This window comes from Onthophagus taurus, chromosome 6 (assembly GCF_036711975.1).
Source record: "Onthophagus taurus isolate NC chromosome 6, IU_Otau_3.0, whole genome shotgun sequence".
Lineage (NCBI taxonomy): Eukaryota > Metazoa > Arthropoda > Insecta > Coleoptera > Scarabaeidae > Onthophagus > Onthophagus taurus.
In genome coordinates, this window is record NC_091971.1 from 11380562 (window position 1) to 11396114 (window position 15553).

General features: G+C 29.0%; 1 protein-coding gene across 1 annotated transcript in view; it reads left to right on the plus strand.

The window, feature by feature from the left end:
- The window catches only part of LOC111424332 (uncharacterized), a 43040-nt gene that overhangs the window by 20397 nt on the left and 7090 nt on the right, over positions 1 to 15553 (plus strand). The window contains exons 6-10 of the mRNA XM_023057833.2: positions 11750 to 11937; positions 12871 to 13125; positions 13180 to 13630; positions 13684 to 13989; positions 14043 to 14163. Coding sequence (XP_022913601.2) covers positions 11750 to 11937; positions 12871 to 13125; positions 13180 to 13630; positions 13684 to 13989; positions 14043 to 14163 — 1321 coding nt within the window. The remainder of the gene's footprint in view (positions 1 to 11749; positions 11938 to 12870; positions 13126 to 13179; positions 13631 to 13683; positions 13990 to 14042; positions 14164 to 15553) is intronic.

Here is a 15553-nt window from a genome sequence, read left to right on the forward strand (position 1 = left end):
TGTATTACGGACTGTTTTTTTTAAGGATGAACCTATTTATATATCTTTTTCGTGCATTCGCACATCTAATTAATAACAAGAAAATTTTATGACTAAATATTTTGTAGAATGTGTTAATATCTCATAAATGTAGTTGTATTTTTATATTTCAATAAATCATTTAATGATTATATATATTCTTTAAGTATAAATTGAATTACTAAGTTTGAAATACGTTATATTTTAATTATTTGTAAAGTCTTTTATGAAAAATCAAGAATAAATTATAATCGAAAATTTAAAAAAAAAAAAAACTGAAATGATATTTAATAAATGTTGGGTTAAAATGTTTCGAAACAAAATCGAATGTAGTTTCTATTTAACCTATTTTATCAAATGTAAACCGAAATTTAAAAAAATCGTGGAAGGGTTATTTATGGAAATTAAAGGCTAATTTTAATCGTAAATTAAAGATGAAGATTTCTTCTACTATAAACCAATATTTAGTAAATATTAGGTTGTATGACTATAATTTTTTGACAAAGAATCGTAAAGGTTTTTTTGGTTTGATAATTTTTTGGTTAACGCTCATCTTGCATTGAAATAAGTCCACAGGCAGAGTCTTCACCAGACGTATTTGTTGCCCACTAATCAGTTCCTTTTCAGTTGCTCCGTGTGCAAACGGCTTAAGTCTTGCTTTTGATACAGTAGATCTTTTCTAAACAAGATTAAAAAATGACGTAAATAATAATAATAACAACATTTATTAAAAAAAAAAGTCAATTGAATGAAGGAAAGTATATATGTCGCAGGCAAATGGTTGTTTCAGATAAATAGCTTTTTTCTAGTCAGATATTATCTGCCTAGGCAAATAGTTTTATTCCATTTATTTCTGTCTAAATTCTACTTTCCTAGGCAAATAGCATATGGCTAAAATATTTTCAGACAAATAGCTGTTTAAGCATTAATTCGTTGTTTGTTCTACCTTTATCCTAGTCAGATACTATCTGCCTAGGCAAATAGTTTCGCCATGACTTTGGCCATGACGCAATGGTATATCATTAAACTCGTTGAGAAAAGGACTTTTTATAAAGTCATGGCAAAATTATTGCTTAAATAAAAAAATCAGTTAGACTGCTTTATTAAACATGTAATACTCTACAAATTTTTCCTATAACACAACCAGTACAATTAATGAATTGAACATGATAATTTATTAAATTTAAATTAATTAAATTTATTTTAATCTCCAAAATCACTTTTGAATGGTATGATTTTTGATTTTATTACACAGGGTGGTTTAGTTTTTAATCGGCAAACTTTACTAGGACGTTTACACGGAAACTAATAACTTTAAGGAAAATACTAAAGAGACAAAAAAGTACCACTAATGAATAAGCTTTACGGTTTACTTACAGCCGAAATACAATACAAAATCTAAATTTTTGGCTCAACTTTGACAGCTCATAGCTCGAAAACAAAAAAGTTATTGTTGGCGTTGTTATTTTGGCAAGTACTACGTTCTAGTAAAGTTTCCCGATTAAAAACTTAACCACCCTGTAGATTCCATCATCGATTCATTAATTGCAATACGTTCCAATGACTAATAAAACATTTATAACAGTGTTGTCCACTAATTTTTGATCAAGATCGACTTTTTATATAAATGTCTTGCCAAGATCGACCGAAGGGTTTAAAGTAACCTTCCTTTTTTTTTTGCTCTGAGGGCCAGATATAGATATTTCAGATTCATGATTTTTTTAGCAATCGACGTTATTCGACTTATAAATAAAAAATAGTAACATTTGTGTTCAATCTTGTTATGGAGTTAGTCTTTATGGTCCATTACTAAGGTTTTATGTATAAAAAGTATTTCCCCATCGCCTTTAGTTTTTGAGTTATAATTGAGTTAATTTTCGAAAATCAACAATTTTGATGTTTAATCGATTTAGAGCTTATAAATAAAAAATAGTAACAGTTGTGTTCAATCTTGTTATGGATTTAGTCTTTATGGCGCATTACTAAGGTTTTATGTATAAAAAGTATTTCCCCATCGCCTTTAGTTTTTGAGTTATGATTGAGTTAATTTTCGAAAATCAACAATTTTGATGTTTAATCGATTTAGAGCTTATAAATAAAAAAATAGTAATATATAGGTTCAATCTTGTTATGGATCTAGTCTTTATGGCCCATTACTAAGGTTTTATGTATAAAAAGTTTTTCTCCATCGCGTTTAGTTTTTGAGTTATGATTGAGTTAATTTTCGAAAGTTAACAATTTTGATGTTTAATCGGTTTAGAGCTTATAAATAAAAAATGGTAATAATTGGGTTCAATCTTGTTATGGATTTAGTCTTTATGGCCCATTGTTAAGGTTTTATAGTTTTATGTATAAAAAGTATTTCCCCATCGCTTTTACTTTATAAGTTATGATTGAGTTAATTTTCGAAAATCAACAATTTTGATGTTTAATCGATTTAGAGCTTATAAATAAAAAATAGTAATAATTGGGTTCAATCTTGTTATGGATCTAGTCTTTATCGCCCATTACTAAGGTTTTATGTATAAAAAGTTTTTCTCCATCGCTTTTAGTTTTTGAGTTACGATTGAGTTAATTTTCGAAAATCAACAATTTTGATGTTTAATCGATTTAGAGCTTATAAATAAAAAATAGTAACAGTTGTGTTCAATCTTGTTATGGATTTAGTCTTTATGGTCCATTACTAAGGTTTTATGTATAAAAAGTATTTCCCCATCGCCTTTAGTTTTTGAGTTATAATTGAGTTAATTTTCGAAAATCAACAATTTTGATGTTTAATCGATTTAGAGCTTATAAATAAAAAATAGTAATAATTGGGTTCAATCTTTTTATGGATCTAGTCTTTATGGCCCATTACTAAGGTTTTATGTATAAAAAGTATTTCCCCATCGCTTTTACTTTGTAAGTTATGATTGGGTTAATTATCGAAAATCAACAATTTTGATGTTTAATCGATTTAGAGCTTATAAATAAAAAATGGTAATAATTTGGTTCAATCTTGTTATGGATTTAGTCTTTATGGCCCATTACTAAGGTTTTATGTATAAAAAGTATTTCCCCATCGCCTTTAGTTTTTGAGTTATAATTGACTTAATTTTCGAAAATCAACAATTTTGATGTTTAATCGATTTAGAGCTTATAAATAAAAAAATTGTAATATATAGGTTCAATCTTGTTATGGATCTAGTCTTTATGGCCCATTACTAAGGTTTTATGTATAAAAAGTTTTTCTCCATTGCTTTTAGTTTTTGAGTTATGGTTGAGTTAATTTTCGAAAATCAACAATTTTGATGTTTAATCGGTTTAGAGCTTATAAATAAAAGGTGGTAATAATTGGGTTCAATATTGTTATGGATCTAGTCTTTATCGTCCATTACTAAGGTTTTATGTATAAAAAGTTTTTCTCTATCGCTTTTAGTTTTTGAGTTATGATTGAGTTAATTTTCGAAAATCAACAATTTTGATGTTTAATCGGTTTAGAGCTTATAAATAAAAAATGGTAATAATTGGGTTCAATCTTTTTATGGATCTAGTCTTTATGGTCCATTACTAAGGTTTTATGTATAAAAAATATTTCCCCATCGCTTTTAGTTTTTGAGTTATGATTGAGTTAATTTTCGAAAATCAACATTTTGATGTTTAATCGATTTAGAGCAGTAGTGTCCACTAATTTTTGATCAAAATCGACTTTTTATATAAATGTCTTGCCAAGATCGACCGAAGTGTTTAAAGTAACCTTTTTTTTTGCTCTGAGGCCTAGATATTTTAGATTCATCTATAAGTAATGTTTTAAATTCATTGACCATAAAAAGAAATCTACTTACAGCTTTTTTCGTTTGATTTCTTATAAGATGTTTTATTAAATGAGAAGACATTCAAGAAATCTTCTACTGGATGCAGAAAAGAAAAAATCTGTTCTAGTTTCCTTTTATTTCCAATTTCGCACGTTTTTCCACAACTACACGAAAACTTTCCTTATCATCATTCCAATCAGTTCCCGTTATCGGAAAATGCACACAAACGTTTCTAGTCGATCGAAACGACAGTTTCTCTCTCTCCGCAACAGCGCACGTGGTGAAAATCCATTTCCAGTTTGTTCGTCTGACAAAGTCGGTCGAGAAGGACGATTCGTACTACAAACGTTCATTCATTGATCGAACTTTACGTAGAGTGGTTATTTAAATTTTTAGTGAAACATCAAGTAGTTTAATTTATTTCAATTTTGGGTTTAATTTTAATTGGAGAGGTGGTTTTGATTTAAATTGACTCTATTTTAGAATAGTTTTATCACGTGTGAATGTGAACTCTTCGGAGGTGCTGTGAGAAAAGTGAGACCGGATCTTCTCCGTTGGTTTGTTGTTGTTTTGCAGTTTCTTCACTTGTTGTTTGAAGAGATAATTTATTTCTATTAAACACGAAGATTGCAAATTCTCAACAATTGTTATTTATACAGTTTTTTTTCTTAAATTACTTTTTTTTTTAAATTTTTTGAGTATTTTCAACTTTAAACAATATCTACAAATTTAAATTTAAACAATGCCAATTATTTCTAATACACGTAAACATGACGAATACACATTTTAAACTTTAACTTATCCTTGACTCTAACAATAATTATTTTTGTAACATCCAATTTTAATTTCCCTCGTAATTGAAAAATCGTGTATTAATCGATTGCAAAAAAAATGTAATCGAATAATTAAAAGAGCCATAAAAATGGAAACCGGGACCGATTTGAACGTGTTACGAGAAAACTGTGACTAAAAGGTAACTTATTACCTGTGACAAAACGATTGATTACAGGTAAACCGCGTGCGTAAAAGGTGTCAGATCGGCCGTTTTCCATCTGGCCAAGTGACATCATCGAACTAGAACTCGCCTTTTTAATTGTGTTTCAACACGTGTTGAATACAGAGAAAACTTTAAATGATTTTACCATACTTGAAGATAATTACGATGATGTAAAACGGTTTTTGTTTAAAACATGATTCATTTAAACCTTTCATTTAGTTAATGTTGTTAATGCGCAACCAAGTGGAATATCTGTTGATCTTAAAAAAATTGAAATTAAATTCTGATTAACCAAAAAATAATAAACATCTTGACTCTCACTGGTAACCCAATTTTATGAAGGTCATTTGTGAATGGTTTCCTTCCTCTTTAGATTTTCACAAAACTACAATACCTCATTAGTATTTCAATTTTTTAGCTAAGCAAAAATGTGTTAACAAAAAAATGAGTAAACGAGAGATATTGTGGAAGTAAACGGATGCAATTTCTCTGTATTATAGATTTTCACATTCTTCGACGTGATTTATTGTAATGGACAATCTAAGAAAGTTTAATTATCTTTGATTTCCTTTAAATTTTGTATTTTCTCTGTTGATTTGAGAGTTGGAGTTAATTTAAAACTAAAATTTCTGAGGATTTTCTAACAAAATATTCTGAGAATTATCTAATTAACTTAGGTTGCATATGAAAAAATGCTCTTTAAGAAAATCAAATCTAAAAACTAAAAGCGATTTTTCAAAACGGCTTGTTGCATTAAAAAGAGGATACTTTAATTAATAATTGGTGATATTACCACAAGGATCCTTCATGAAATAAATTTTATAGCGAATTTTGAAAATTATCAATGAAAATTTCAACATCGAAAATTTTATCAAAACTTCAAATATTGTTTTCTCAAAAACTAAAAGCTATTTTTCAAAACGGGTTGATTCATTGGAAAGAAGACACTCTTATTAACACTTTGGGAAATTTTCATACTCATAGTCCAAGAAATCGATTTTATACAAATTTTTAAAACTTAATCGGCGAAAATTGCAAAATTCTAAAAAATTGTCGATCATTTAAAAAATTTTTTTCTCAAGAACTAAAAGTGATTTTTCAAAACGGCTTTTTGCATTAAAAAGAGGATACTTTAATTAATAATTGGTGATATTTCCACAAGGATCCTTCAAGAACTTAATTTTATAGCGAAGTTTGAAAATTATCAATGAAAATTGCAACATCGAGAATTTTATTAAAACTTCAAATATTGTTTTATCAAAAACTAAAAGTTATTTTTCAAAATGGGTTGGTTCATTGGAAAGAGGACACTTTTATTAACATTTTAGGAAATTTTCATACTCATAGTCCAAGAAATCGATTTTATACAAATTTTTAAAACTTAATCGGCGAAAATTGCAAAATTCGAAAAAATTTTCGATCATTTCAAACATTTATTTCTCAAGAACTGTAAGTGATTTTTCAAAACGGGTTTTTGCATGAAAAAGAGGATATTTTAATTAATAATTGGTGATATTTCCACAAGGATCCTTCAAGAACTTAATTTTATAGCGAAGTTTGAAAATTATCAATGAAAATTGCAACATCGAAATTTTTATCAAAACTTCAAATATTGTTTTCTCAGAAACTAAAAGCTATTTTTCAAAATGGGTTGGTTCATTGGAAAGAGGACACTCTTATTAACACTTTGGGAGATTTTCATACCCATACTCCAAAAACTGGATTTTATACGAATTTTTAAAACTTACTCGGCGAGAATTGCAAAATTCGTCAAAATTATCGATTATTTCAAAAATTTATTTCTCAAGAACTAAAAGTGATTTTTCAAAACGGCTTTTTGCATTAAAAAGAGGATACTGTAATTAATAATTGGTGATATTTCCACAAGGATCATTCAAGAACTTAATTTTATAGCGAATTTTGAAAATTATCAATGAAAATTGCAACATCGAAAATTTTATCAAAACTTCAAATATTGTTTTCTCAGAAACTAAAAGCTATTTTTCAAAATGGGTTGGTTCATTGGAAAGAGGACACTCTTATTAACACTTTGGGAGATTTTCATACCCATACTCCAAAAACTGGATTTTATACGAATTTTTAAAACTTAATCGGCGAGAATTGCAAAATTCGTCAAAATTATCGATTATTTCAAAAATTTATTTCTCAAGAACTAAAAGTGATTTTTCAAAACGGCTTTTTGCATTAAAAAGAGGATACTGTAATTAATAATTGGTGATATTTCCACAAGGATCATTCAAGAACTTAATTTTATAGCGAATTTTGAAAATTATCAATGAAAATTGCAACATCGAAAATTTTATCAAAACTTCAAACATTGTTTTCTCAAAAACTAAATGTTATTTTTCAAAACGTGTTGGTTCATTGGAAAGAGGACACTTTTATTAACACTTTAGGACATTTTCAAACTCATATTCCAAGAAATGGATTTTATACAAATTTTTAAAACTGGCTTTCCACCACTAATAAATATTCTCTTCTGCACTGAGTTCACTGCATATTTACCTAAAAGTAACTAACTTTAATCAAAATCGAAGGAGAATGTGAACAAAATAAGTCTTGATGCAGTTATTTAGCGTTAAGGTCCATATAAAAACATGTTATTAATTAAAACGTATTATTTTCACGTTATGATTTACAACTTATTTGGTAAATCGTTTTTCGTTACTACATAATCTTATGAATCATTGTTTTTAATAAAATCTATATATAGATTTCGAGTTACAAACGATTACAAAAAACTGATTCAGAGATATTTTATTGTGCAATTATTTATTTAACATATATATTTATTTAGTTTCAATACAAGATTAGATCATCACTTTGTGAAAGGTTTCCTTCAATTTAAACAGTTTTTAACCCACAATATCAAATTAGCACTATTAAGTAAAAAGATATTAGCAATTCCTTTGCAATTACAGTTTCACCAATTACGATTAGCCATAACTTCCATCAACTCAAAAAAGATATTAAAGAAAGCTTGATTACCTCTTTTCTTCCGCATAAAGTCATTCAGAGATTTTATTTACTCGTCTCGCCCGGAGCAAGGAAACTGTGATTTCCAACTACATATTCTCTATTAGTTCATATAGAAAGTTAAAAGTTAAGAATAAACATTCCCAACTGAAAATGTTAAGTTTATTTACAATATCTTAACGATTTCTAATTAACGTTTTTCGTTTAATTATGATCGTTACCAAGAATTTTCCGTTAATCAAATTCTCTAAATTAAACCAACGGATCTTGTGGAGTCTTGCTCATTCAACACCGATTGTATATACCGTTTTCGATTCTTACTGCCCCGGGAAATACAGTACTTTTTATCTTTGAGGTATCTCACCCGTACTATACTATACAATAAGACGTTTATTCGTCTTATTTTCTCGCAGCACAACCGAGGAATTCCTCACTAGAAATGCATCCCGAGTCAAAGTGTAAACAACGCTTTTTCTTATTTACTTTTAGTCTCGGTTTATTCATCGTCAGTTTACCTTTAGCTGCGGCGATGATAGAATCAAAGATATGTAAATTAATCAGATCGCGATAACAACAACGATAACACTCACGTTAACCGAGTTGAAAAGTGTTTTTTTGTCAAATTCAATTTGTTACGCGTTTCGTGACTGTATGTAATGTTGGTGATGTACGAGTTTTGTGCAAATATGTTTTCTGGATTTTTTATCGCCTATTTTCTTGGATTTTGGATTGCTATTAGTACAGCTATGTACTATTTTCATTATATTGTTGAAGTTGTTTTAGGTGAGTTAAAAAGAACGTTGTTTTTAATGATATTATTTTCTTTGTCAAGAATCTTAATTTACTTAATTTATGTTAATTGTTTCAAGTATTAAGTATAAACATAATATTGTTTGTTATCAGGTTGTTTTGAACATTTTAATTTTCTTTTTCTATCTTTTTGTGTCATTATTTAAGCAATATTGACTTAAATATTAATTTATTGACTTAAATATTGTTTTAAGATTAATCTCGTAGATAAAAACTTGTATTTTTTACTTCTAAAACATTTATAACTTAAAGGGGAAATTGAGCTTCTTGAACATGTATATAAGTGTAGTAAAATTTTGTTACATTCAAATGATTTCGATGCAATTTAATGCACGCTATGTTTATTGAAAGATCAAAACATTTAAACACACTTCACTTTTATCGCGCTATTTTAAGGATAATATGAGTAAATAGTTCGATACAATATATATTATTTACTGTTGCCTTTTGGTTTTGAGGATCAATATTTGATTTTCAACTTGGATTATTGATAAATTCACTTAAATTCGTTTTAATTTTAAAAGCATGATAACATCGTTCACAATTTGTTGCTTGAAAGAGAAAAAATATGTTGGAATAAAAATAACCAAGAAAATGGCCATAATGGCAACAATAAGAAAGGGAAAAGGATAACAGAAATTAACCCTTTGTGTCCCAAAAGTCAAAAATTTTGAAACTTTGTTACAGAATGGCCACTTTCTTGTGACACAATGGTTTGTTTCTTTCATTACAACATAAATAAACATTGCACGCAGTACATTTTGAGTGGGGTCTAGCTTTGGCAGAACAATTTTCACAACTTCCTCTTTTATCATATTTTCGATGATCCAGCTTCAGTGTAGACGGTATAAGCGTATTAAGTTAAATATACATTTTTGTATCAAGTAAAATTTGTCAAAAAAGTATGATGACTTAGCATACATTGCAGCGGATGACATTTTTCCTCTGATAATTTTAACTTTTTCAAAATTGATACCTTATTGTTAGAGCATAACCATTATTGTGCCTGGAACCTAGAGAGTTAGGTTGTGCGTGTTTTTTAAGCCTATATTCGAAAAACTAAAGAAACTGGTTAATGATACTTGGATTAAAAACGAAGTAATACAAGAAAGAAGTTTTATAAATGCAAAAACTGAACGAAAGGAAAGTTAAAAATTAGTGGCTGAACTTTTATTATAAAAAGTTGTGTATAGAAGAAAAGATTTTGATATTTTCTGCCAAATCTTACCCAACCCAACATTCTTGATATAACTTGTATAATATAGCACCAAACTATACAAATATGTTCATTATCACAAACTCAGCAAGTTGTACCTCACTTGTAGAGAACGAGATCAATTTCATCGCCATTATTAAACAATCATCAACTAATTCCTATGGTTATAATACTTCTCTATAAGGCTTAGCACACTTTACGACTTTTTGTAGCGGAAATAAAAAAATCGCAGTAGCCATAAAGTGAAAGATATGTCGCATTTGCTTTAATCAGTACATAATGGGTTTTGTGGAGTCCACTTGTGTGATGGCCTTATTATTACGAATGAAAGCTAGAAAACGGCGCAAAAAATATTTGGCACATCCACTTGTATATTAAAGACTGCTTAAAAGTCAATTTTATCAAATTCATCATGATTTCGTAGAATATTTTTTGTCGCAAGTGTGTATTCCAATTCAAAACAGGGTGCTTTATTTTTTGACAAAAAGATCGTGCTACAGAAAGTCGTAAGAGATTAGATTGTAGATTTGTTATAGATTAGTAGTTTATCAAATTTATTTGTCCGTATCGCTAACATTTCCGAAATCTAAGAAACTTGTCATTTTGACGCTGCACAACATTTTTCAAATGACTATGTAATAGTTCAAAAGCCGAGGTTGATATTCTCAAATACTTGAATAACGTATTTTATCGCTTTGGAATATTGCTTTTTATCCACCCTTCGCCTTCATAAAGACCCGTAGACGCTTGGGGATGCAGCCACCATAGCAAACGTCGAAATCATGCTGAAGAGTCTTCTAAATGCCTTCAGATTAGCGTTTTACAGACACTTAATCCTTTTGGAATGTCCACAACCGTCCGTTGAAGCAAAACTAACTCCAAGGAAGCACTTCCTTCATCAGAATCTAGTTCTGGGAGAAAATCAACCTCTCTTATTGGCTTCCTGAACCGTTCGCAAAAGAATTCTGTCAAATATATCTACTCTGTCAAAGTGCGATTCTTTTACATCTTCCTGCTATGATGCTCCAAAGATGTTTGACGATTCTGTGGGGAGATCACTTTCTGAGAGTCACTTTTCTAAGACTCCTCTTAGAATTCTGGAGGACTTTATCTCGGTCATGTTTGACCATGGTGGGAGTCACAGCAGTCTTTGGACTTCTATTTCTGGAAAGATCCTCGATGCTACCGGTCTCCCGATAACGATGAATTGTGCATTGATTAGAACGGCCTGGCTCAATCTCAAAATCGTTGCACAACATATGTGCAAAATTTCACATTCATGCAACAAAAACGAACGTTGTTATACTATAAATTTTTGGACTTTTGTGACAAAGCTCTAAATTGCAAGAAAAAGTTCGAAACTTTTTTGGCCACGTTCCAGACTTCAACAAGAAATCGGGAATCATATTTTTAATAACAAAGTGTGAAAGTCGTTGCAAAAATTTGCAGATATAAGAACAGGTGAAAAATCATTCTACATACTATACTTCGAATTCGATCTTTATTTTCAAATTTAATTCAGTTAAAAAGTTTCTGCAAACATCTACTAAGAAGAAGAAAACAAAAATTAATTAAAACAACGTTGAATTAAAGCAAACGAAGAATAAATATCTAATTATTTTTTTAATGTAAACACCAAACCGGAATATCATCCATAAAAATCATTAAATCCAACTCCTTGTCAACCAAAATTAATAACTTTACTAACTTACGTCATTGCTCATTATAACCAATTTATTACTTAGACATTATCAAATAATTTTTTTTAAGTTCAAAGTGCAAGGTTCTTTTTTGTACATTCATTTTATGTTTTGTTGCTTTTTCATAGAAAACCCGTATAATTTAGCATCATTAATCAATTAATTTTTTTGAAAATCATTGAGAGTCAAATTGCTGATGATGGTGTTGTTTAAATAGATTTGCCAATTACTGGACAATCTCCTTGTACAGCCCATGCAACTTTAAAACAACTTATTCAGAGATTTAGCAGCGAAGCCGGGGAATTACCTGAATTAAAAAGAATTCAAAATCATCCAGCTGTCCCAGAGGAAGAAGTTTCTGATAGGACTTATGAAGATTTGTTATCCACAGCCATAATAAATAAGGTAATTTTAATTTTTAATGTTTTGATTAAAATTCGAAAATCATTCGGTTGCATTATCTATAATGTTTGGATAAAATCTTTGTACACTTATCGTTTTATCTCGTTTTTAAAAGTATGTATCGATTGTTACCTAATTCATTGAAGTATTACAACATGAAACCACAAGAACATTTTTAAATGGTCATTAACATTACTTTTTTGTTAATCTAAAACTAAAGTAAGTTTAATTAACTGCACGTGTTTCTGAGTAATAAGTGTAATTATTTAGATGTCTAGCCGAGCGATAGGAAATCGAACAAGGACGTTTCGTTACGGCAATTATATTTATTATCTGTTATTGTCCACGCGGAAAATTCGATCGTTTCACGCCGTTGGACTTTGTGGGTTAGTTAAAGGAAATATTATGATTATTAATGTCGTCAAAGAGGAAATTGAGTTGATAACTACTTTAATCATAGAAAATTTTGTTGTTCGAAAGGTCGAAATGACGATGTAGGTAAAGTAGTAGAAAGGCTAAATTATTTATTAGTCACGGACATTCTCGAGTTCAATTGGAATTTTGTTTAAATCGATTTTTAATTTTAACTAAAATATGTAGATAACTTAATCATAATCAAATATATCTAAATTTTCTTTTAGACAATAAAAAGTTAATCATTATCAAAAAAATTCCATAAAATTATCAAAAACATTTTTTAACGACTTCCACTTCATTTCTCAATTAGTTCTTCAATTAAAATGACGAGTTCAAGTACTAATAGGAGCGTAAATCTAATAAATATAAATCCCATTCGAAATCTATGGCTTCGTATGAAATCGATAGCAATCAGAGTATTTCGAGTAAGAATTAAATATGGCGTTAGTTCTGGTGCATCATAAAACTAAACCTCACGAAGAACTTTACACATATAAAAAAAGATTTTCTTCGTTTCAGGTGGTTCAGTGTAGTCAAAATGGTGCTCGATCGAATTCGGATAGTGTCTCAAGTCGGGCTTCAAGAAGAACGATTCCGAGTACGAATGGAAAAGATATTTTCTTTTCTAGAGAAACTTTGGACGATAAATGGAGGAACATCGATAATCCCGAAGAACAACATGATGATACCTCGTCGGTTTCTAGTCTAGATGAGTGGGTTAGGAGTGATTCTAGTATTGGATCAGCTAAATACGTTGATCGAATTTCATTAACAGCAAGTTTTAAATATTAATTAATATAAATTTTTTTAATTAACTTCAATTTTTAGATTAAGCAACATATTAATGAAAATAATTCAAGTTGTGATGAGATATCGGACGTAGAATCAAATCCAAATAGCCTTGAAGCTGAGGATGCGTGGAGTGAAAATTGGTATTTTCAAAAGAAATTAAGAAGTAGCAATTCTCCAGTTCCTGTACCAATGTTGGTTCCAAATCCGATCGAAGAAGCTAAAGTTTATATTGGAGATAAAGAAGCTGGTGAAATATCCGATATTGAATCAGATTATGGAGAAGCTGAAGTTGTACCCGATATAAAACACATTCTAGTCAATTCAAGAACCATAATCGGGGGTAAAAATGTTCTTGAAAACGTCGAAGTGGTCGCTGACATCACCAATAATCAAAACGGTGTTGAACAAAGAGAAAAAACTGTTTCTGTTATAAAAGAAAATGGGTTAAATCATCGTGAAGTTGATAACTTTGAAGTAGCTCATTTAGGTAAATTTTCTTTATTAATTATTTTAGTTCGATTACATTAAATATTTTTTTAGTGAGCGAAGAAACTCAGGACGTATCATTGCTATCAATCGATAGTCAAACAGAAAAAGATACGGAATACACTGAGCAATACGCTTCTTTACCTAGAACTATAGTTAAAGAGCCCAAACCAGTGCCAAGAACTTACGCTTCAAGAAGGAAAGCTAAAATTAATCAAGAGACAAAAGAAAATGGTCATATTGAAGTGGAAGAAATGAAAACTCCTGGAGTTATATCAAACGGTTTTAAAGAAAATGGAATTCAAGAGAAGTCTGAATTAAATGGGGATTCTATCAGTGAAGAATTAATTGCTTTTGAAGGTAAATGAAGCGATAATTATTATAATTTAGTTATTTAAAAAGTTATTTTTTAGGTTCTTATAGTAAGAAGGAAAAAGAAAAGTGGAAACATGCTGTTGATTTGAAAAATAATCCATATTCACCGGAAAATTTAGAAAGGCGATTAAGTAATTCATCATCAACAAGCAGTTCTTTGTAAGTAAATCAATGAATTAATATTAATATTCGTTATAAAACCACTTAAATAAGTTATATAACTGATTTAAATATTGATTGATGAAAATAGTATAAAATGGGTCTTTTAAAATTACTGTACTTCTCGAAATTTAATACTCTATCATCTTTTGATGGACGTTTTACAAATTTTGTTAGTTTATCAGTAAAAAAATACGAGAGAGTTAAGTGTAACCACTCCAGTTAATTAGTTTTTGAGTTATAACATAATTTGTTATCCATAAATGCCAATTTAGAGATTTGGACATTTTATGGCGTATATCTATTAATGTGAAATACTCTATATAATTTTTGTTAATATCATTTTCAATAATAATTTTTTATTTTTGAGTTAAAGATAATTTTGTTGAATGTGTCAAATCTGAGATGTTTGGGTTTTAAAATCTTTTAAATTAGTAATGGGCGTAGTTGGGTTATAATAACTTTTGAATAACGATTTGTTGGTTCATTATAAATTGTGATGGAACGGATAGTGATTTTGCGAAAACCCGGATACTGGATATTCGGTATCCTCTTCGGCCGGATATCCGGCATATCTATTTTATACGAATGTTTAAAACTTAATCGGCGAAAATTGCAAAACTTCAAAAATTTATTTCTCAAGAACTGAAGGTGATTTTTCAAAACGGCTTTTTGCATTAAAAAGAGGATACTTTAATTAATAATTGGTGATATTTCCACAAAGATCCTTCAAGAAATTAATTTTATAGCGAAATTATCGATGAAAATTGCAACATCGAAAATTTTATTAAAACTTCAAATGTTGTTTTCTCAAAAACTAAAAGTTATTTTTCAAAACGGATTGATTCTTTGGAAAGAGGACACTCTTATTAACAGTTTGGGAAATTTTCATTCTCATATTCCAAGAAATGGATTTTATACGAATTTTTAAAACTTAATCGGCAAAAATTGCAAAATTCTAAAAAATTGTCGATTATTTCAAAAATTTATTTTTCAAGAACTAAAAGTGATTTTTCAAACCGGCTTTTTGCATTAAAAAGAGGATACTTTAATTAATAATTGGTGATATTTCCACAAGGATTCTTCAAGAAATTTATTTAATATCGAATTTTGAAAATTATCGATGAAAATTGTAACATCGAAAATGTTATCAAAACTTCAAATATTGTTTTCTCAAAAACTAAAAGTTATTTTTCAAAACGTGTTGGTTCATTGGAAAGAGGGCACTCTTATTAACACTTTGGGAAATTTTCATACTCATATTCCAAGAACTGGATTTTATATGAATTTTTAAAACTTAATCGGCGAAAATTGCAAAATTCGAAAAAATTGTCGATTATTTCAAAAATTTATTTCTCAAAAACTAAAGGCGATTTTTCAAATCGGCTTG